We start from the raw sequence: 20,296 nt of genomic DNA on the forward strand, positions 1-20,296 counted from the left end.
ATAATCTAATGATCTGCTGGTAACACGAATGTTTTGGTTGTCCGCACTTTATTAAAATAAAGATAAAGAGAAGAAAAGAAAATCAGAGGAAGCCACAGGATAAAAAAATTTTCAAATTGGCCCTTTTTATAGTTTCCCCCCAGGTTTCCCCCCAGGGCACCCTAACCAAAATTTGGATTGTTTTGGTCAAGGACAAACACGCACTAAAATAGAGGCAGCGATGAGATGATTGATATGTCAGGATAGCAATAGAATAGCGATAAATATTCAAAGTAACAATATGAGTCCAAGCACCTTGAAAATCAAACAAATGGCCCTTGCTAGGTTGATCAAGGAAGAGAAGCTTTACAAGCAAGAATTGGAAGAACAACAAGCGCTTGTCAGCCAGCTAAAGAATGACGCCAACGCTGACAAATATAGCTTGAAGACCCAGATTCAAATCTTAGAAGAGAGTGAAAAAATGATCCCAGCTATTCATCTCAAAGTCAAGGATCACTTGAATGACTTAAAAGCTTTTTTGGAGAAATATGATGGTACTGAACCTACTGAAGAGGCAAAGAAGGCCATTGAAGATGCTGAAAAATTGTTCTAATTGTGCTGATCCACTTTAGATACAATCAATTGGTCATCACTTACCATCTGATTTGTAACTGTATAATTGTCCATTATTCTCGTCACCCGGGATAATATGCCTACATTGGAACTAATTGCGGACGTTGTAACAGCCCATGAAAAGAAAAAAGGAATCGAGAAAAGAGAAAAAAAAACAACACCCCCCAAGCAATGAATATTAATAAGGTGATTGAACTGGAACGCAAGATTATTCATTCATATTTATATATCACAGGTGGTAGATACCTTAATATCGCCGGCCCTACAACCAATCGATTCATAGATAGCTCACATCCATTCAGTCTTTTTTTCTTCTTTTCTTTTCTTTTCACTTATATAGGTACACTCAAACTAAAGAATTTCTCTATAAACTTTCTTTTTGTAATTTAAATCATGAAATGATGCAACCATTTGTAGGTTTTGCTTCCCTGTACCTGGCCGACAGCTTGGCCTCGATAATAGTAATTTCTTTTGTGTTTTATTACACCAATATATTTTTTTGATCTCCCATTAAAATTATTTAATAATTTCTCGTCAGTTATGTGATAATTTGGAAAGAGCCCAGAAATAGGTGGAAGAACAGCAAGAGGAGAGAGAGAGGTGCTTATCAAGCGAGTCTCATATGCATGTTGGGATATTTTTGACGCTGTGTCTACTAAACCCTTTTGAGCCTCTTTAGTAATTCAAACAATATAAATCAAGGATATTTTAAATTGAAATTTCAAATTCGTAATATTCCTTGATATTATTTGATTTATCATTTGGAAAAATAATACTTTTTAACAATTCGTTAACTCACTAATCAATGCTTGGCTTACCTACCACCTTACAATTTGTTTTCCATACCGTTCCTATGTTTGTTGAATTGAAACATACTAAACAAATATTACATCCCCCTAAATAATTCTTTCTCGAATAATAACATTAGCACCATTAAAATCCCTTCTTCTTAACATTATAATCCTGGTGTTAACCTCAGCAACCAAAGCCCTAAATAATAGCCCTTATATCACGAGATATACTCGTGAGAATTTCCACCCTCATGGTATACTCCAATTTTTTTTTTTTTTCACTCCTGCGCTGACAGTCCGATTGACAGAGGAAAAATAAAAATTACAAAATTTTTCAAATCCATCACTCGTCCTAAGAGAGAGAATCAGCAACTAATTAAAGAAGATCAGACAAGATGGCTTTCAACAAAGACTTGAAGAACTCTGCTTACTGTTCCAGATACCAAACTCCTTTCAGAAGAAGAAGAGAAGGTAAGACCGATTACTACCAAAGAAAGAGATTGGTTGCTCAACACAAGGCCAAGTACAACTCTCCAAAGTACAGATTGGTTGTTAGATTCTCCCACAAGGACATCACTGCCCAAATCATCTCTTCCCAAATCACCGGTGATGTTGTTCTCACTGCTGCTTACGCCCACGAATTGCCAAGATACGGTATCAAGTACGGTTTGACTAACTGGTCTGCTGCTTACGCCGTTGGTCTTTTGGTTGCCAGAAGAGCCTTGAAGAAGTTGGGTTTGGACGAAACCTACGAAGGTGTCACTGAAGTTGAAGGTGAATACGAATTGACTGAAGCCGTCGAAGACGGTCCAAAGCCATTCAAGGTCTTCTTGGACATTGGTTTGCAAAGAACCACTACCGGTGGTAAGGTCTTCGGTGTCTTGAAGGGTGCTTCTGACGGTGGTTTGTACGTTCCACACTCCGAAAACAGATTCCCAGGTTGGGACTTTGAAGCCGAAGAATTGGACGCCGACATGTTGAGATCTTACATCTTCGGTAACCACATTTCTGACTACATGACCGAATTGGCCGATGATGATGAAGAAAAATACAGAGAAGTTTTCAAGAACTACATTGCCGACGACATTGACGCTGATGCCATTGAAGACATCTACGCTGAAGCTCACGAAGCTATCAGAGCCGACCCAGAATTCAAGCCAACTGAAAAGAAGTTCACCAAGGAACAATACAAGCAAAACACTCTCAAATACAGAGACCAAAAGCTTACCAGAGAACAACGTGCTGTCAGAGTTGCCGAAAAGATTGCCAGCTTCAAGGCCGCCAACTAAGCAATTTGATTTGTTATTTTGGAAGGTTTTTAAATATGTTGAAAATGTTTTAATGCAACGTTTGTGTTCGACGTTTTTATAAAATAAAGGAGTGGAAATGCCAGGCTCCGTGCTGTAAGTTTTTTCACGAATCACTGTAGGATGTCTACTGCGACAACATCGATTGTTCAATTGGATAAAGAGATTTCAAATGCCAGTCAATGCTCAAACCACTTGATACGTATTGGGTTTTTCATAGAAGTATATATTTTAAAGAAGAACTAAAAAAAGACCTAACAAAGCATATAATTTGATTAAGCCTTTAAAACATTTTTAGAAGAAAACTAAATCCAAGAATTGAATGAAAAAGCCAAGCAGAAAAAAGGAAATAACAACATAACCAATCAAAAATATAAAGAAATAGAAACCAATCAGAGGGTAAAATGTCTAGATGTATTCATGACAAGCATCAAGAGCACCAAATAAAGGGCTTAGACAACAATAATAAAAAGAACACTAAGTGTCAACATGTAACAAAGTAAAACAGAAAAGAAAAAAAAAAACGTTAAGCAAAACAAACTTTTGAAGAATTCAATAATGATTATTCTGTCTTATCAATCACACATCTACCATTTACGTAAACCTTAGTTGTATTTCTATCATCGCCATTGAATAACCACTTGGCAATCAAATCTTCAAACTTAGATTGATCGGCATCAATAAACGTACCATCATCATTGATCCATTTATGTTCCTCATTATTATCAAATTTTGAAAGGCCAACACCATGGAAATCCTGGAAATAGTCATCGGAATTGAGCAACTCCCTTCCAGCAATTTTTAAATGATATCCTCCTCTCTGGATCAAGTAATCTGGCAATTGCCAATCAAAAATATCGATCTGTGAGCCAGTACTCTTTAAATCAACAAGTTGACATTCCCATTTTTTCCCTTTACCAAAGTCCCCAATAGTGGATTCCATATCAAGACATTGCGCTCCACCTTTTGTGGCAAGATAAAGCACATCATTGACGGATAATTTGTCTTCTTCCTTTTTGGTTTTCATGGCTAGGTGACGTGACACCAAGTGAGCTTGTCTAGCCGATGACAAAATCGAAGGTGAAAAACCCCCAGACATATCTGTCCCAAGAGAGACTTTAATTCCAGAGTTAAGTAATTGACGAACTCTTGTTTCCCCCGAGGTAAGCGAACTATTGGATATTGGACAATGGGAAATACCCGATTGGTTTTTATGAAGGATGGATATTTCCAAAGGGGTCAAGTGAACACCATGAGCAAGGACAGTTTTAGCGCCTAACAAATTATAATCTTCATAAACTCCGGTATAACAAGATGCATCTGGGAAGAGTGATGAGACAAGTTTGATTTCATCGATATTTTCTGATACATGGGATTGAACATGTAATTTTTTTTCTTCCCGAAAATCACCCAACCATGCCAAAGTCTTTGCGGTACAAGAAGGGGCAAATCGTGGGGTCAAAGTAGGCAAGATTATGGCGTCGCATTCTTGATCTGTAGTTGCACCAAGTTGCTTGATATGATTGCAAACATCAACGGTATTGGTCTTCATATCCTCGTGTGACTCTGAGTAGAAATCAGGGGAATTATCATCCATACAGACCCTACCAATTAGGGCTCTCTGGCCATTCTTGAAGCAAATGTTGGATAATAACTTCGTAGCCTCCGGATGGATGGTTGCGAAATACGAGGCGGTGGTGGTGCCATTTTGGAGGGTCTGATGGACGACCCTGGAGTAAATCTTGTTAGCCTTGTGTAAATTCTCAAAAGAAGCTTCCAATGGAAAAGTATAGGTGTCGAGCCAATCAAGTAGGGTGGAGTTACCAAAGATACCGGCATTAGGGAATTGGGGAGCATGGATATGAGTATCGACAAACCCAGGAAAAAAGAATTGATAAGGGTTTCCGGAGATGTCGACGATCTTTGTTGATTTCTGATCAAGCTCTGGGTTATACTTTGTGAAAACGTCAGAAATGGAAGAGCAATTAGGGATCAAGTTTATGATAGAGCCGGAGCTTCCTACCACTACCGCACAGTTAGGAAATACCTGTAATTGATTAAGAGCTGGGGTATGGACTATTGTGCCATAATACACGGTGGTCACCAACTTTACTAACGCTTTTGAGTTGATATTGGAGGGATGAAGAGCTTCAGTAACAGAGGGTATTATTCTAGCCATGATAAGATATTGATTGTGTTTGGAAATGGAAGAGAGAAACAGACAGAACAGCAAAATATGGCAGAAAAGTGAAGAAACAACGAATTTGTAGCAGTTTATGTACCAGTTCTGTTATCAGTGAATGGGAGAAAAATACTGCCGCCGGGCTCCCTGCGCAGTGTCCTCGGAAGACTCCTTATTTGGGAAAGTACCGTCATTGCGGATGACAAAAAATCCACACCGATGCCCCGGTTGTTTTTCTCCTTGTGCCGCTGCAACGGTAACTATCACCCACACAATCAATAAGGACAAACTTCACCAATAAGAACAAGTTATATCTATATGCAAAAATAAATATGTCATCTGCATTTGCTTATAATGAATATCTCACCATTTACGCAATATACACAACCCTCCTGAGGATTCAATGGTTGCTATAATCCTCCCTCTTGTGCCCTTTTTACAGAGGTGCGTGTAGTGCCAAACTGAATTTTCCATCAAGATTGTAAGCGCCCGCGCTCTCATCAACTAGAATTAGTCAATTGGGAAGAGCAATTGCAAAGTGCTGACAATAAATTCAATGACTTATGGTCTGCTTCTAAGATGATATGTTTGATGCTAACATTTTCCACCAGATGTTTCTACAATTACAATATTTCTTTCTCAAATTTTCAAAGATCAAAAATTAATCAATAGAGTTGCCATCAAAATATTACATAATGAAAGTGACTTCGTTGTGGTTATTTGAAAAATCAAGAGATTTTTAAAAAACAAAGGAATGCAGGATATAGAATTTCGAAGATAAAAATTATTCAAGGTACTATATGAAGTGGTGTCGAAGAAGAAATAACAAAAAGGTGAATCAAAAGCGATGCTTTAGGAAATCAAAAAAATCATAAGTAGAAAAGAGAATTAAAGATGTTTGGAGAACGCCAAATATAAATTTTAAAATGAAGTTATACAAGGAATTCGTTTTAAATCATGAGAATGTTTTAAATCATGTGAATAAAAAACGACAAAATACTGATAATTGATGCGCTTGCGAGGTGAACTCTAGAACCAGAATCATCATAGGTCATCATAGAAGTAAACAATTGGGAACCTGGAATGCTTGATGTTGAAGGTTTTTGAGCAATTGTTGTACTTTGGAACCCTGATGATATAGTTGTTGGTGTATTGAGTCCAGAACCACTGTTTGACCCTGAGCCTGGACCATTGGCTGAACCCAAACCAGACGAAGAGGATGATGATGATGATGATGCAGAACCATAAGTAGGCACTGATTGAGATGGTGAACCGAGCCCATAATCAGAATCAGAAGCAGAAGCAGACACTGATTGAGATGGTGACCCAGAGCCATACCCAGAACCATTATCATTACCTGTGGCTGAAGTTGGATTTGAACTTGAGCCAGAATCAGGGCTTGGACTTGAACTTGAACCAAGCTCAGAATCAGAACCAAAACCATTGTCATTACCCGCAGTTGAACTTGAACTTGAACTTGAACTTGAACTTGAACTTGAACTTGAACTTGAACTTGAACTTGAACTTGAACTTGAACTTGAACTTGAACTTGAACTTGAACTTGAACTTGAACTTGAACTTGAACTTGAACTTGAACTTGAACTTGAACTCAGACCAAACATATCCTCTGAATCTGAACTATTGCCTGTATTAGAACTAGGGCTACTACCAGCTGATGTTGAAACCAAAACAGAGGCTGATGAAGCTGATTCTTGACCTGAACCTGAGCTTGTGCCAGAACTTGAGCCTGAGCCCACCGTAACTATAATAGACGAAGTCATGAAATTAGAAGATTCCAATGAGCTCAGTTCTCCAGAAGATGTAGAAGATGCAATTGTACCCGATATAGTGCTCAGGGTCGTTTGTTGAGAAACAATATCTGAAGACTCAGGACTTATCGAATTTTGAGAATACAGTGACAATACACCTGAGCTGGTTGAGCTGGATGATGTGCTATTCCCATAATAAAAAGTAGGCAGAGCAGTTGGAATATCGATGATGACGGTTACAGGATATTTGGTTCCAGAGAGGGTCGTGGATGGTGAGACGGTGCGGGTTGTAGTGAAAGTACCGGTCCAAAAGCTAGTGACACTGGTTGTGCTGATAATTTCAGTGATGCTTTCTGAGGAACTAGAACTAGAGATCTTGCTTTCTGGATCAAATTCGCTGACAGTTATGATAGCGCCAGTACCGGTTGGTGCTATTGTAGTGAAGGAAGTGAATGAACCAGACCAATGAGCAGTAATGGTGGTAACTTCATTGGGAACATACTCGATCACAGTAACAGCAGTGCCATTACCAGTTGGTTGGATAGTGGTATAACTCGTTGTGGTTCCGTCATAGTGAGAGGTGACGCTGGCAGTGGAATATGGAATATACTCGACAACACTGGCAGTGATTCCACCATCAGTCGGCTGAATGGTGGTATATGAAGTGGTAGCACCATCGTAATAAGAAGTTAAGCTGGTGATGGTAACTTCATCCGGAACATACTCGATCACAGTAACAGCAGTGCCATTACCAGTTGGTTGGATAGTGGTATAACTCGTGGTGGTTCTGTCATAGTGAGAGGTGACGCTGGCAGTGGCATATGGAATATATTCTGACACAACGATCACAGATTCAGTACCAGTTGGTTTTATTGTGACAAAGGAAGTGACGGAACCAGACCAATACGCAGTGGCAGTGGTAATTTCGTCCGGAACATACTCGATCACAGTAACAGCAGTGCCATTACCAGTTGGTTGGATAGTGACATAACTCGTGGTGGTTCCGTCATAGTGAGAGGTGACGCTGGCAGTGGCATATGGAATATATTCTGACACAACGATCACAGATTCAGTACCAGTTGGTTTTATTGTGACAAAGGAAGTGACGGAACCAGACCAATACGCAGTGGCAGTGGTAATTTCGTCCGGAACATACTCGATCACAGTAACAGCAGTGCCATTACCAGTTGGTTGGATAGTGGCATAACTCGTGGTGGTTCCGTCATAGTGAGAGGTGACGCTGGCAGTGGCATATGGAATATATTCTGACACAACGATCACAGATTCAGTACCAGTTGGTTTTATTGTGACAAAGGAAGTGACGGAACCAGACCAATACGCAGTGGCAGTGGTAATTTCGTCCGGAACATACTCGATCACAGTAACAGCAGTGCCATTACCAGTTGGTTGGATAGTGGCATAACTCGTGGTGGTTCCGTCATAGTGAGAAGTCACGCTGGCTGTGGCATATGGAATATACTCGATCACACTGGCAGTGATTCCACTATCAGTTGGCTGAATAGTGGTATATGAAGTGGTAGCACCATCATAATAAGAAGTCGCACTGGCTGTGGCATATGGAATATACTCGATCACACTCACAGCAGTGCCATTACCAGTTGGTTGAATAGTGGTATAGGACGTGGAGGCATCATCATAATAAGAAGTCGCACTGGCTGTGGCATATGGAATATACTCGATCACACTGGCAGTGATTCCACCATCAGTTGGCTGAATAGTGGTATATGAAGTGGTAGCACCATCATAATAAGAAGTCGCACTGGCAGTGGAATATGGAATATACTCGATCACACTGGCAGTGATTCCACCATCAGTTGGCTGAATAGTGGTATATGAAGTGGTAGCACCATCATAATAAGAAGTGATACTGGCTGTGGCATATGGAATATACTCGATCACACTGGCAGTGATTCCACCATCAGTTGGCTGAATAGTGGTATATGAAGTGGTAGCACCATCATAATAAGAAGTGATACTGGCTGTGGCATATGGAATATACTCGATCACACTGGCAGTGATTCCACCATCAGTTGGCTGAATAGTGGTATATGAAGTGGTAGCACCATCATAATAAGAAGTCGCACTGGCAGTGGAATATGGAATATACTCGATCACACTGGCAGTGATTCCACCATCAGTTGGCTGAATAGTGGTATATGAAGTGGTAGCACCATCATAATAAGAAGTGATACTGGCTGTGGCATATGGAATATACTCGATCACACTGGCAGTGATTCCACCATCAGTTGGCTGAATAGTGGTATATGAAGTGGTAGCACCATCATAATAAGAAGTCGCACTGGCTGTGGCATATGGAATATACTCGATCACACTGGCAGTGATTCCACCATCAGTTGGCTGAATAGTGGTATATGAAGTGGTAGCACCATCATAATAAGAAGTGATACTGGCTGTGGCATATGGAATATACTCAGAGACAACGATGACAGACTCAGTTCCAGTTGGAATGACTGTCGTGTAAGATGTGGTAGAGCCATCATAGTGAGTAGCAAAAGTGGAAGTGGCATACGGAACATACTCAGAAACGGTTACAACAGATCCAGCACCAGTTGGGATGATGGTGTCATATGACGTTGTTGAGCCAGTATAATGAGTGGCGACGGTTGTGGTTTTATAAGGAATATACTCCGAAACAGTAACGACGGTACCACTACCAGTTGGTTTAACAGTAGTAAAAGAAGTGGTTGAGTCACCGTAATAAGTTGTAGCTGTAGTGGTATTATAAGGAATGTACTCGGAAACCGTTAGCACTGAACCAGTACCACTCGGATTGATAGTGGAAAGGGAAGTTGTCAGACCATCATAATTTGTGGCGATCGTAGTGGTAGAAGGATATGGATTGTCAACAATAACCCAATTTGTTGCTCCGGAGGTAGATGTTGTGACGGTCGATGCATAAGTATTGGTCCAATATTGGGTGGTAGTAATAGTACGAGTGGAGACGGAAGGCACATACTCGGTTACAATAACTGGTGCTGATGGGTTAGCACTAGTAGTAGTAAGGTAAGATGTGTAAGAGTTGGTCCATGTAGTTGTAACAGTTGAGGTTGACACGGTGGTTGAAGCTGTTACAGATGAAGCCGAACAGCTACTACCTGTAGAGCTGGTATCAAACTGGTACACAATACCAGAGAATGAATTGACGTAGGCACCAGATGGGTAGGTGACACCAAAATTCAAATTCAAGTTCCCTTGCATGTTGAGGTAAGCAAGTCTAACAGGATAAAAATAGCCCTTTTCCAAATAAATCTGCCTATAACCATTAGGACCGGTATAATAGGTGTAAATGGATACATCATCCAAATTTGCACTAGAAGAAAGGGAGGTACTACCACAACAGTCAAAGGCTGAAGCGGAAGCCGCATAAAATAGAGCAGCATCATCAGAATTCGTCAACAGGAACTTATAGTAACCACTTTCGCTGGCGTAGAAGTAACCAGTGAGCATCAAAGTGAAGTTCGTCACGGTAATGGATTTGCCATATATGGTTCTGGTGAGGGGACCATTGGTTAAACCCAGATATTGAAAATTAACACTGGTAACACCGCTGACGGATCCCAAAGATTTCCCATAAGTGGCATAGCCGCTTTCAAGATAGGTCTTACTGTAAGCAGCTCCCAAAGTATAATTGTAGAATCTTGCCAAAAACCCATTCCCGGTGGCTGAAGAGGTGAAAGCACAACCGCTACTTTCATGGATCGCCCCGTTATTACTAGAATCACCGCTTTGCGCATGGATAACTTGGAAAAAAAATTGTACCACTAGAATACAAAGGTAAAGATCGTATCTCATCTTTGGTACAATGTTGATATATGTTATGATTCAAGTTTTTCGTCGATGGTAGGAATAAAGGGGAAGTTTTGTGGAATGACATATGTACGAGGAGTGGTATTCCATTTTATATACACTTTAGTTTTGTTATTTTCATCTATTTTTATGGTCATAATTATGCATGCATGAAGAATAACCTATTTCCTCTTCTTTTTTCTTTTTTTTTTTTAGCTTCCCATATATCCTGGTTAACTTATTTTCTATGCAATCCTAGAGGTAATTCTGAGAGCTTGTTTGTTTTTGCGCTAGAAAACATCCATTTATGTGCGTATTGTAGACAGAATATGTGTGTACATTATCCTATCTCTGCAAAGTCACTTTGTTGCCAACTTTCCAAAATTATTTGTCATCTGTTGTAAGCTCCAACCGCATTAACAAACCAGTGGGGTCCTCTATTGCCCAATTTTAATTGTCGTTAAGAACTTTCCTGCGTGTGTGCATTCTACCATGCATCGCATGCTGCGCCACATATTGACACATTATGCCATCTTCTGTCACGACAGTTATGCCCACGGAATATTGTGAAATTGTTATCTGCTACAGTCTCTATTTCGAAGAAGAGATATTGCAAATTGGTAAATATATGTCGCATTTTTTTCCTCACCTTCCAAAGCAGACGCGGCTTGTAGAAGATAAATCACCATCTCTATCCATAGAAGCTACTACTATAGCAAGCACTAGTTATCACAATTCTGCTGACATTGCGCTAGCATAAAAGCTGTATTTATAATTATCGGTAGGTAGTGTTAACATTATTCCTGGATTGCAGGTCACTTATCTCTGCGGCTCGCTAATATATGTTACTTACTTGCTTATTCATAGGATGTCAAAATTGGCAGTCCCACGAGCACCGCATGTTAAGGTGTATATCAGTCACAACAGTCCTTGAACTAGGAACAATAGACAGCATAGTAACAACTGGAATATTCAATAGTAAATCATCATGTTTCTAGAATAGACACACAGATCATTTATTAATGTTTCAATCAAAGTGTACACCGGCTTTAACGATACTGAAATTCTCAATCATGCGAAGCACTGAGTACATACGTATTTGGTCATCATGCACAAACTGTTTTTATATTACATCTTCTCTGTACAATCAATTGAAGACAACATATCTGTGGTTTTATGGATAATATTATCGGAGCCTTTTTTTTGAAGTGGTTGTTGAAGTACTTATATAGAAAAGAAGTATTCTATGGTAATATAAACACAGATAGTTGGTTTGTTTTATACAGCTACCAGTTTACTGAAAGTAAATTACGATAATGTGAAAATGAGTGGAAGGATTGTAAATTTCGCAATGGGTTATTATTTACAACTCGGAAGCTCCGGTCTAAGGTGGAGAATTATTAAACTTTTTGGTTGAGTAGCTCAGCCTACACTACGCATTACGGTATGGTAAATTGATCGCTTATTTTTGCTCTATAACCTTCGTGATTATAATCTATCTCTTGTTAATGTTACTATGAATTCAAAACTAGGGTATCGATATGGAGGAATTTAATGAAACTTTTTTGGTAAATGAGGTTCTGGTCATGGCAATATTATTATACCAGCCATACCTTAATTAACACCCATGAGCAAAAAAAGTGTTCAGTTAGCCAAATATATTCCCAAATGTAATGTGCCTTAATTAGTTACGGGTGTTTGCGTTTTCCACACGGGTGTTTGCGTTTTCTGTGTACCAAGCAACCCCGCTACGAATATACACACAAAATAGTTCTTACCATCAGACTTTAGTTATTGTCGGGACCAACCACTATTGCGGTATATCGCATAGATTAACTATTGAATATCTTCTCCCACTTTTTGGTGTAGGTTCTTTGAAAAGGATCTCAATAATGTTACTTCTTTAAAATGATTTTCAGTTTCAAGTTCCCTCTCCACACATGTTCACACTATGAGATTAATAAGTGGGAAGTTTGGAGGTGAATCAAGATATTGTCGTATATTATAATACTAACTACTGTAAAGGCAAAGGAGCTCTAAGCAAGCTGCTTTTAAAAGCATTTTTTAATGGGCCATCAGAGAAAAGAGGCTCACAGGTGAGCTTAAAGAACATCCACAGAGAGAATCAGCAAAGAACGGCATTACTTAAAAAGATTTTATTTTTTGGAAGTCTGATAAAGATAAAAAAGAAAAGGACGAAAAATCCTTCAAGAAAGTAAAGAGCAAGGTTGGAACAATTTCTCATTTTATCAAAAAAGTTTGTAGGGTTAGAATCTACTTTGATATTAAGGATGTGTGTTGAGAAATATGGAAGCAATCTGTAATCTGGCAACTCATTCACCAAAAACTTTCACAGGAAAGCAAAAATTAAAATAATACCTGACCTTGAGCCGGGAGGTCTTGAATAATAGATCGCTGGTTTGAATCTCAAATAAACATGAAATAGAAGTGTTCTGGTCATCATTTAGCTTTTAGGACGAAGGACATGAGTGAGTTAATAAACAGCGTATTATCTTTTTCAATCACCTTGCACTTCTCAGATATCGAATCTGTGGCCGAGTTGGTGAAAGCATAAAGAATTTCAATCTCATGTTTACTCAAATGCCCTTGAATCTCTATCTTTTCTGAAACTCTGAAAATTAACAAGGAAATCTCGGGTGTACTAATAAAATGTCTATAGGATGTCCAGATATTGTATGATAGATGATTGGTGATGAAAAATTGAGCACTAATGAAGAATTTCTTACTGATATTTTCCATTTTGAAAAATTATATTTCGCCAACTCTTTTAAAGTGTTATGTTTATAAGGAAAGTTTAAATTCTACCGGAATAATGTTGCCAATCATCTAATAACAATCAGTTTTCCTGAACCCAAACATATTAGAAGAGAGTTTCCCTATTTACCGCTATAACTATCAACAGGAGGCTGAAAAGCAAAAGGACGGTTAATGAAATAATATTTAGTCTTACTAGGAGAGAGAGAGAGAGAGGGTGTAAAATTTCTCTATGAAATTAAAATATTCAAATATCATTTCCTAGGCGATCTTCCCCACAATTAAGTTAGTGAAGCCATGTCATCTCTATTGTGATCTTAAGAGAAAATTATTCTTGGCAGTTCAGATGCCTCGGGGAATATTAATCTACTTACTGGAAACGACTGCTCTTTTAAGAATATGGAAAAAGATAAATAATGAAGTTAGAGTGATATAAACGACAGTGTTATGGTATGAATGATGCTTTCTCAAAAAAAAAAAATAGTGTCGAGAAGATTTCTGGGGGATTTGGATGGAAAATGAAAATACTGTATCAGCAGGGAATATTCAATGAGATAGATGACTGGGGGGTTTTTTTTTCTAACATGATATACTAATCATCCTAATTATCATCTATGGCTAATCACAAGAAGAGTGTCAATGTTGTCCTGAGAAAGATAAGGTCAACTTCAATGTTTGTTATCGTTGTCCTGGATCGAATATTATTAATATTACTGCTTCCTCATATACATATATATATACAGATTTTGATTTCTCTGGAGTAAACGGTTCGCAAATATTGCCATAAAAAAGCTGGAGAAATTGCAACTTCAGGGGTTTGGCTGGTGGATAGTGGTTGTAGGTGACCACTAAGTATGCTTGTTCATAGTACTTTCTCAATAATAGAAGAAATTACTGTAGGTTATAATAATATATATATATCGCTTAAGTTAGTCGTACAACGGTTATGCTGCTGTTGTCAAGCTAGGGCAAAAAGTGGGCGGTGTTGCCTAAGCCCGCAGAATTCTCCACACACACCGAAAAAATCCCAAAAGAAAATCATTATTGGTATTCTACAGATGATTTAACACCGAACTCCTTTCCATCGTGTGAACTCCTTTACCTCATTCTTCCTTCTCTTTTAAGTTATTGAAGCTGTCTCAATTCTTATGAATATCCTGATAGATTCCAGACAAATGGTCAACGTTTTGTGGATCTCATCGAATAATTAACTCCCTAATCTTGACACTACCTCGACAACAACAACACTCCGCCACCAAAGATACTAAACAATATTAATTATCATTTAAAAAAAATGAGAAGAGTTCTTAATTTATCTCCTCTTGAAAATATAGAATCTAAAAGTGACACGAAATATGTGCTCAAATTCGTCCAGCAACCATTATTTGCCAGAGAAAGTACTAAATCCAAACGATTGTTGCAACCGCATCCCATCATATCATTAAACGTCTTTGTGAAAACTGGAGATGGAACCTATTCTGATGTCACCAGTCATAATTTGTCTCTGTTCTTCTTAAAAGCTTCAGTGATAGAAACCAACAACCCCAACTCGGACGTTGATGATGTCCTCACTCCCTATGGCGTATCGTCTACTGAACGCCCTCAAGTGAGGATAGGTTTAGACGATGACAGCATGCTTGTGGGTAATCTGGTCATTAATGCAGCGTTATACAACATCCCTGATAAGAAGGATTTGAAGATCATCAATAGTAAGTTCAACAAGGTGGATAGCCAATCTTCGGAGCCATCATCGTCGCAAAAAGACTTATTGTCAGAAGAACCAAAGCGAACCAGCGGCCGCAAATCCTTGGTATATCCAAGTTTCGAGCTGTTAAGAAATGATATTGCGAATTCTAGCTCTGGAAACCATTCGAATTCTGGTGAACTCATCGAGCACAATAAAAACAACAATAATGGGGTGATGGTTTTCTTGTTTAATGATTTAGGAATTGTCAAGCGGGGCACATGGAAATTGAAATTAGAATTGTTTAAAGTCGAATCATTCCAACACCACTCCAATCCAAATTCTAACATGCTTGCTCCTCAAATCACAAAGCTCAATGAAATCATATCTGATGAGATCAGTGTCTATGGATCTCGCCAATTTTATAAGAAGGAAAACCAAATTAAGTTTCATCAAGAATTAAAACGAGCAAAACTCAGGTTGTCTAATGATTGTATTTTGAATTACTTGAAAAGAATACGAGTATTGCGAGAAACGGTTGATGATTCTGGGAAAAGTAAGGAAAAATATTTAGATGAGCCTGGTGAAGAACCTTTCAAAAAGCCTCCGGTTGAATATCCATCCAAAAAGCCAAACCGAATGACCACTATTGCTACCACTAGAATAATCAATAATCCTACCGCCAGTGACTATTCACAATATCAACAAAGACAACCTTACCCTTATCCTCACCCACCACCACCACCACCGCCACCACCACCACCTTATGGTAACCCTTCTTACAATTACAATTACCCAAACCCTGCCCATTTTCCACAAGGGACATTTATGACTTTTGATTCTTACAGACCAACAAACTTTCCTATTATTCCCCTGATGCACCATCGACTGCATTTCAACCGCGGAAGTACCAAACTCCCCTCCCTCAATCCAGACGTGCCTCCTTATCATAAACACACCCAACAGCCCGAGAACCCTCCACCAGCCCCAAATAATAGAGCTCCGCCAATTACCAAACTCCCTTCCTTGGAAATAGAGCCGGAACAATCGCAGGGGTTCAAAAAGGAGGAAAAAGAGGACGAAGATCCCAAAAAGAGAAAATTGGAAGACTATGATGATCGAATGAGTATTAAGAGGCTATTATTAGCATAGAAAGTATATAATGAATAAATAATTTTAATGACAAAAATCTTATCGTATTGTTTATTGGAACCTTTTATTGGGTCCAAGACCTTTTATTGGATTCTAGACCTTGTGTTAGGACCTTTTATTGGGTCCGAGACCATTTATCGGGTTCTAGACCATTTTTGGAAGCCCCTTTTTTTTTTTTCCGCTGGTATTTTGGTGGGTGGGCGCATTAAGCGAAGCGACGGTTAAGGGAGAGCCAATAAAAGTGCCCCAACTGGTTGTGTGCCATATCACCCTCTCAAATGTTGTCTACCACTACCTGGCCTATGTTTTGTTACTAAGTGAGCCAAACTATCACAAGTTTCTATTAACTCGTCAATAATCAAAGTTATAAATTCGTTAATTGTGAACTCTTGCTTCGAAATAAATAGAAATCAAGATCAAGACAATCCGCTTCCTGCATCCTGAGTGGAAGCTCCAGCAACGTGTTCGCCGTGAATGATGTAACCATAACTGGTGTTACTATTTATGGTGGCATTGATTTATTGGACAATGGCGCTGTGTTGAGTCAAATCATGTTATCTCTCTTGAAGGCTCAAAAAAAGAAGAAGCTTGAGCTAATGACAATTTGTAGGAACGAATCCGGAACAATAAGCATGATATCGTAGCTCTAGTGATACTCCAATATTTAGGTAGAGGCGCATATTCAGAGAGGGAGATAAGAAAACTTACAGCCATTTTCTTTTATGTATGGTCGTAATCTTACTATAATATATCATATTAGTCTATATACAAGACGGCTATTATTTGACAAAGTTTTCACTCTTTGAAGAATAATACAAGGAGACAAACCCAATCATATTTAGAAATGAGAATAAAATAATAATACAAAGCAGCTTCTTCTAATTTAATAATACAAGATAGTTTCGTTAACAACTAAGATTTACTTTTGTCCATGATTGACCCGATCTTCCCCAAATTATACTTGTAAAATTCATCCCCTTGAGCCTTCCAAAACTGTTTCAATTCATCTATCCCAGGCTGAATTCTTTTGGTATTAGCCCTTTTTGAAATGCTTTTCTCTTCATTAACAATAGTTGCCGTAGGCACTTCGATTCCAATTCTCCGCAATTCTTTTCTATACTTCTTGGAAAAATCAATCAAGATTTCCAATCCTGAGCTTCCACACTCCACAAGCTCATGAATGCACCATTTACTCATCATTCGATCTTCCATAGCCCGCGCACGGTCGGCAATCATCTTCAAGGCAATAACTTTGATTCTTGTAGGGATATAGAGTTTTAAGTCCTTGGTTTCCAGGACCTCCATTCCAAATGGCACCACCATAAAATTATATCCAAAATCCTGGTCAATACCACCGCCGCCACCGCCACTTCTGGCCAATTGCTGAGAGTTGGTTAAGTTGTTCATATAATTACCAACAATTGTCCCTTTTTTATTATTGCTGCTCCTATGATCTAATTCGGTCTTATAGAAGAACGGCACCTCATCTAGGTCATTGATATCTCCATCAAATCCCAAAACCGATCCACGGTACACTTTGGCTGCCATTTCTACACCATACTCTTTGACCACGTACTTGAGATACAACATCGACAAGAAATCTAATTGTTTTTTGTCTTCAAACCTAATCGCACCCGAATAATAGCACTGATAAAGATTTTCAATGAATTCAACAGCGATTGGAAGGTTTAATCGCAAACTTCCATTGGACTTGGAAAGATAAGACTTGTCAACCATCCAATTAAGGTACGATATATAAGCATAAATTGCTCGCAGAGGTTTTTGCGAACTGATTAATTGATAGACTTTATGTTCCTTCAAATTAATACTGCCATGTGTCAGATCACCAGTTTTCAATAATGCTCGCACCAACTCATTAAACTCCAGGGCACTGAACTCAATTCTAGAGTCATTGATACGTCCCAAAACTTTACTTACTGATGCCGCATCGTTTACCCCGAGATAGAACTTTACCAAACTACTGAGCACCGATCTCATTGGAGGGTTGGAGATTTTCGTCATCAATATTTTCATTGCCGCAAAATCCTTAGATTTACTCGCCATGTCAATTAAAGTCGATAGCAATTTTTCATTCTTTAAAAACCAATCACGGTTTTCATGGTCTAAGACTTGATACATCAATTGCTTTCCAATATTTTCAAAATTTCTGTTTTTCCTGAAAATCAAAATCAACGAGCAAAACATGCCCAAGTCTTCCAAGATCCAATTTGGGTTGTACTTGGTTAGGGTTGAATGGATAAGGTACACTCCCGCAGGATTATTCGATTTGATATTCTTCATTATTAAAAGCTTTGAGAGTCGAATAAACGTGTCGATATCCATTCGGCGATATTGTTGTTCCAAATCAGATGCCGTGAGATCATTGGCCCGGTATAAATCGTAAAACCCTCTGTCATCGCTAATTGCATCATTACCATTATTAATGCAATGATCCAAGAATACCAACATTCGATTGCCGATAATTGGGAAGTTCTCATCGTCGCAGGCCATTACTTTTTCATATATTTTAATCGCTTGGTAAGTCGACAATTTGTAGTGATGAGGCTGATATTTTATCAAAAGCTTCATGATGGCATCAATTTGTAATTCATCAAAAAGGGGGTTGACAATCGCTAGGGAATCAATTAAAATGGATATCGTTTGTTTCAAAATCGGGAAGTCTTTTGTCATATTAGAATTACCAGCAAAATCATCATTAAGACACATTGATGTACCCAATAAAAGCTTCTTTTGATCTATTGTAACGTGAACTACGAGGTTCTTCATGAATCCTTTCAATTCCACTGATCTGATAGGGGGCTCTAATGAATGTAATTTATCAAGGAGTGCGGCAATTGCAAGAATTTTAGAACGATCTTTATTATTGCTGCTAGAAAACTTCTGATACATTTCGTTGTGCTCAGTAACTGAATCCACTAAGTGTTCATGGAAATCCTCTCTATTCTTCATCTCAGAAATTTCATCATGGTTTTTAAAATCTGCAGAAATTAGCTTGATGTACGCGACTAAAGATTTATGGTCAATCGTTCCACTGCCAATCAAATTAACCATCATTGTTCTGAATAGGGTCACATCGTTGTTATTAGCTCTAGTGGCGGCATGTTTTAATTCCAGAATCATCAATACTTTGATTGTATCAGACCGGTTTGTTTGGAGGGAGAGGAATCCTATAAGTCCTGTAATATATTCATCGATGTCTCTGGTAGGTGCCTCTATGCTATTGCTGGTCGATTTAGATGGAGCAAATTTTAGGCTTTTTAAATACTCAGTATAACAATCTATTAAAGATTTATCTGAATCGAATAGAAAGCTATGCTTTGTCGTTAGGGACGTGAAAAATTTGGATAATTTCAAACTTAAGTTCCACTGATGTTGTAGGTATTGATAATGCTGTGAATTTTTTTGATTTTCAATAGGAATGAATGATTTGTATAAATGTCGCTGATCCACAAATTCTCGGTATGGGTAATCGTCTTCATGTAGTTTTGGAGTGACCAATACTTGAGAATACTTGAAAAATTCTGACTTGCTAATGTCCACACTTGAAGATTCAAGACTGGTTTCTATTAGAGCTGTCAATTGTCTAAAATAATCATCGACGGTAGGTCTATTTATCGAGCAGGTTGCATTTTCTAGAAGCTTGGGGCGATTATCATCTGCAACCAGGGGGTTTTGGACACCCTGAATCATGGAAGACGAGTTTCCAGAGATTCTTCTTATGAATTGTATTTGTTTTTCCTGTCGCTGCCATTGACTTTGATGTCGCTGTGATGATATTAGATTTGCAGGCCTTGAAAAAGTGCTAAACCCACGGCGCCAGGCTCGCGTTGGTGAGCACCCTGTCATATATCTTATTATCTTCGCAGTGTTATGATATCGTACCATGCTCATATATATATATTATTATTATTATTATTGTTATTGATTTTCTCACAACTTGGTAAAAGCACCGGGCTACTGTTCCATCCTTATTACTGTCGTTAACAATAATTGACGTTTCTTTCAGGCGATGATGCCCTTCTTTCAGTGAACTGAATTTTTTTTCCATTTAAAATTTTCCTAGATCAACTGGCGCGTGATTATTGCAGAAACGTACATTGAGGAGGATCACCAGAATCACTGGAAATATCAAAGAACAAAATCGAAACTATTGTAAAAAATGGTTTTCTGGTAGA

The 20,296-nt window shown here is 38.5% G+C and overlaps 8 protein-coding genes across 8 annotated transcripts; 3 read left to right on the plus strand and 5 right to left on the minus strand. All coding sequences in view use genetic code 12, as the record gives it.

The window, feature by feature from the left end:
* Window positions 1-280: 280 nt before the first annotated feature.
* Window positions 281-592, plus strand: RBL2 (Rbl2p; the record flags this gene model as incomplete). Its single annotated transcript, XM_064997563.1, has 1 exon — window positions 281-592. The coding sequence occupies one exon, from the start codon at window positions 281-283 to the stop codon at window positions 590-592; it is 312 nt and encodes a 103-aa protein (XP_064853635.1).
* Window positions 593-1,798: 1,206 nt separating this feature from the next.
* RPL5 (60S ribosomal protein uL18 RPL5) lies at window positions 1,799-2,692 on the plus strand (the record flags this gene model as incomplete). The annotated part of the gene is made up of 1 exon (XM_064997564.1): window positions 1,799-2,692. The coding sequence occupies one exon, from the start codon at window positions 1,799-1,801 to the stop codon at window positions 2,690-2,692; it is 894 nt and encodes a 297-aa protein (XP_064853636.1).
* Window positions 2,693-3,272: 580 nt separating this feature from the next.
* Window positions 3,273-4,889, minus strand: GUD1 (guanine deaminase; the record flags this gene model as incomplete). Its single annotated transcript, XM_064997565.1, has 1 exon — window positions 3,273-4,889. The coding sequence occupies one exon, from the start codon at window positions 4,887-4,889 to the stop codon at window positions 3,273-3,275; it is 1,617 nt and encodes a 538-aa protein (XP_064853637.1).
* Window positions 4,890-5,860: 971 nt separating this feature from the next.
* DASC09_039670 (uncharacterized protein) lies at window positions 5,861-6,855 on the minus strand (the record flags this gene model as incomplete). Its single annotated transcript, XM_064997566.1, has 2 exons — window positions 5,861-6,743; window positions 6,818-6,855. The coding sequence occupies 2 exons, from the start codon at window positions 6,853-6,855 to the stop codon at window positions 5,861-5,863; spliced, it is 921 nt and encodes a 306-aa protein (XP_064853638.1).
* Window positions 6,856-9,663: 2,808 nt separating this feature from the next.
* DASC09_039680 (uncharacterized protein) lies at window positions 9,664-10,495 on the minus strand (the record flags this gene model as incomplete). The annotated part of the gene is made up of 2 exons (XM_064997567.1): window positions 9,664-9,692; window positions 9,799-10,495. The coding sequence occupies 2 exons, from the start codon at window positions 10,493-10,495 to the stop codon at window positions 9,664-9,666; spliced, it is 726 nt and encodes a 241-aa protein (XP_064853639.1).
* A 2,454-nt stretch (window positions 10,496-12,949) lies between these two features.
* DASC09_039690 (uncharacterized protein) lies at window positions 12,950-13,249 on the minus strand (the record flags this gene model as incomplete). Its single annotated transcript, XM_064997568.1, has 1 exon — window positions 12,950-13,249. One exon carries the CDS (start codon window positions 13,247-13,249, stop codon window positions 12,950-12,952), a length of 300 nt encoding a protein of 99 aa, XP_064853640.1.
* Window positions 13,250-14,558: 1,309 nt separating this feature from the next.
* Window positions 14,559-16,100, plus strand: DASC09_039700 (uncharacterized protein; the record flags this gene model as incomplete). The annotated part of the gene is made up of 1 exon (XM_064997569.1): window positions 14,559-16,100. One exon carries the CDS (start codon window positions 14,559-14,561, stop codon window positions 16,098-16,100), a length of 1,542 nt encoding a protein of 513 aa, XP_064853641.1.
* Window positions 16,101-17,012: 912 nt separating this feature from the next.
* On the minus strand, window positions 17,013-19,967 carry CBP1 (Cbp1p; the record flags this gene model as incomplete). Its single annotated transcript, XM_064997570.1, has 1 exon — window positions 17,013-19,967. The coding sequence occupies one exon, from the start codon at window positions 19,965-19,967 to the stop codon at window positions 17,013-17,015; it is 2,955 nt and encodes a 984-aa protein (XP_064853642.1).
* Window positions 19,968-20,296: the final 329 nt, after the last annotated feature.

The sequence above is a fragment of the Saccharomycopsis crataegensis genome, assembly GCF_037102585.1.
Source record: "Saccharomycopsis crataegensis DNA, jcf7180000000084, whole genome shotgun sequence".
Lineage (NCBI taxonomy): Eukaryota > Fungi > Ascomycota > Saccharomycetes > Ascoideales > Saccharomycopsidaceae > Saccharomycopsis > Saccharomycopsis crataegensis.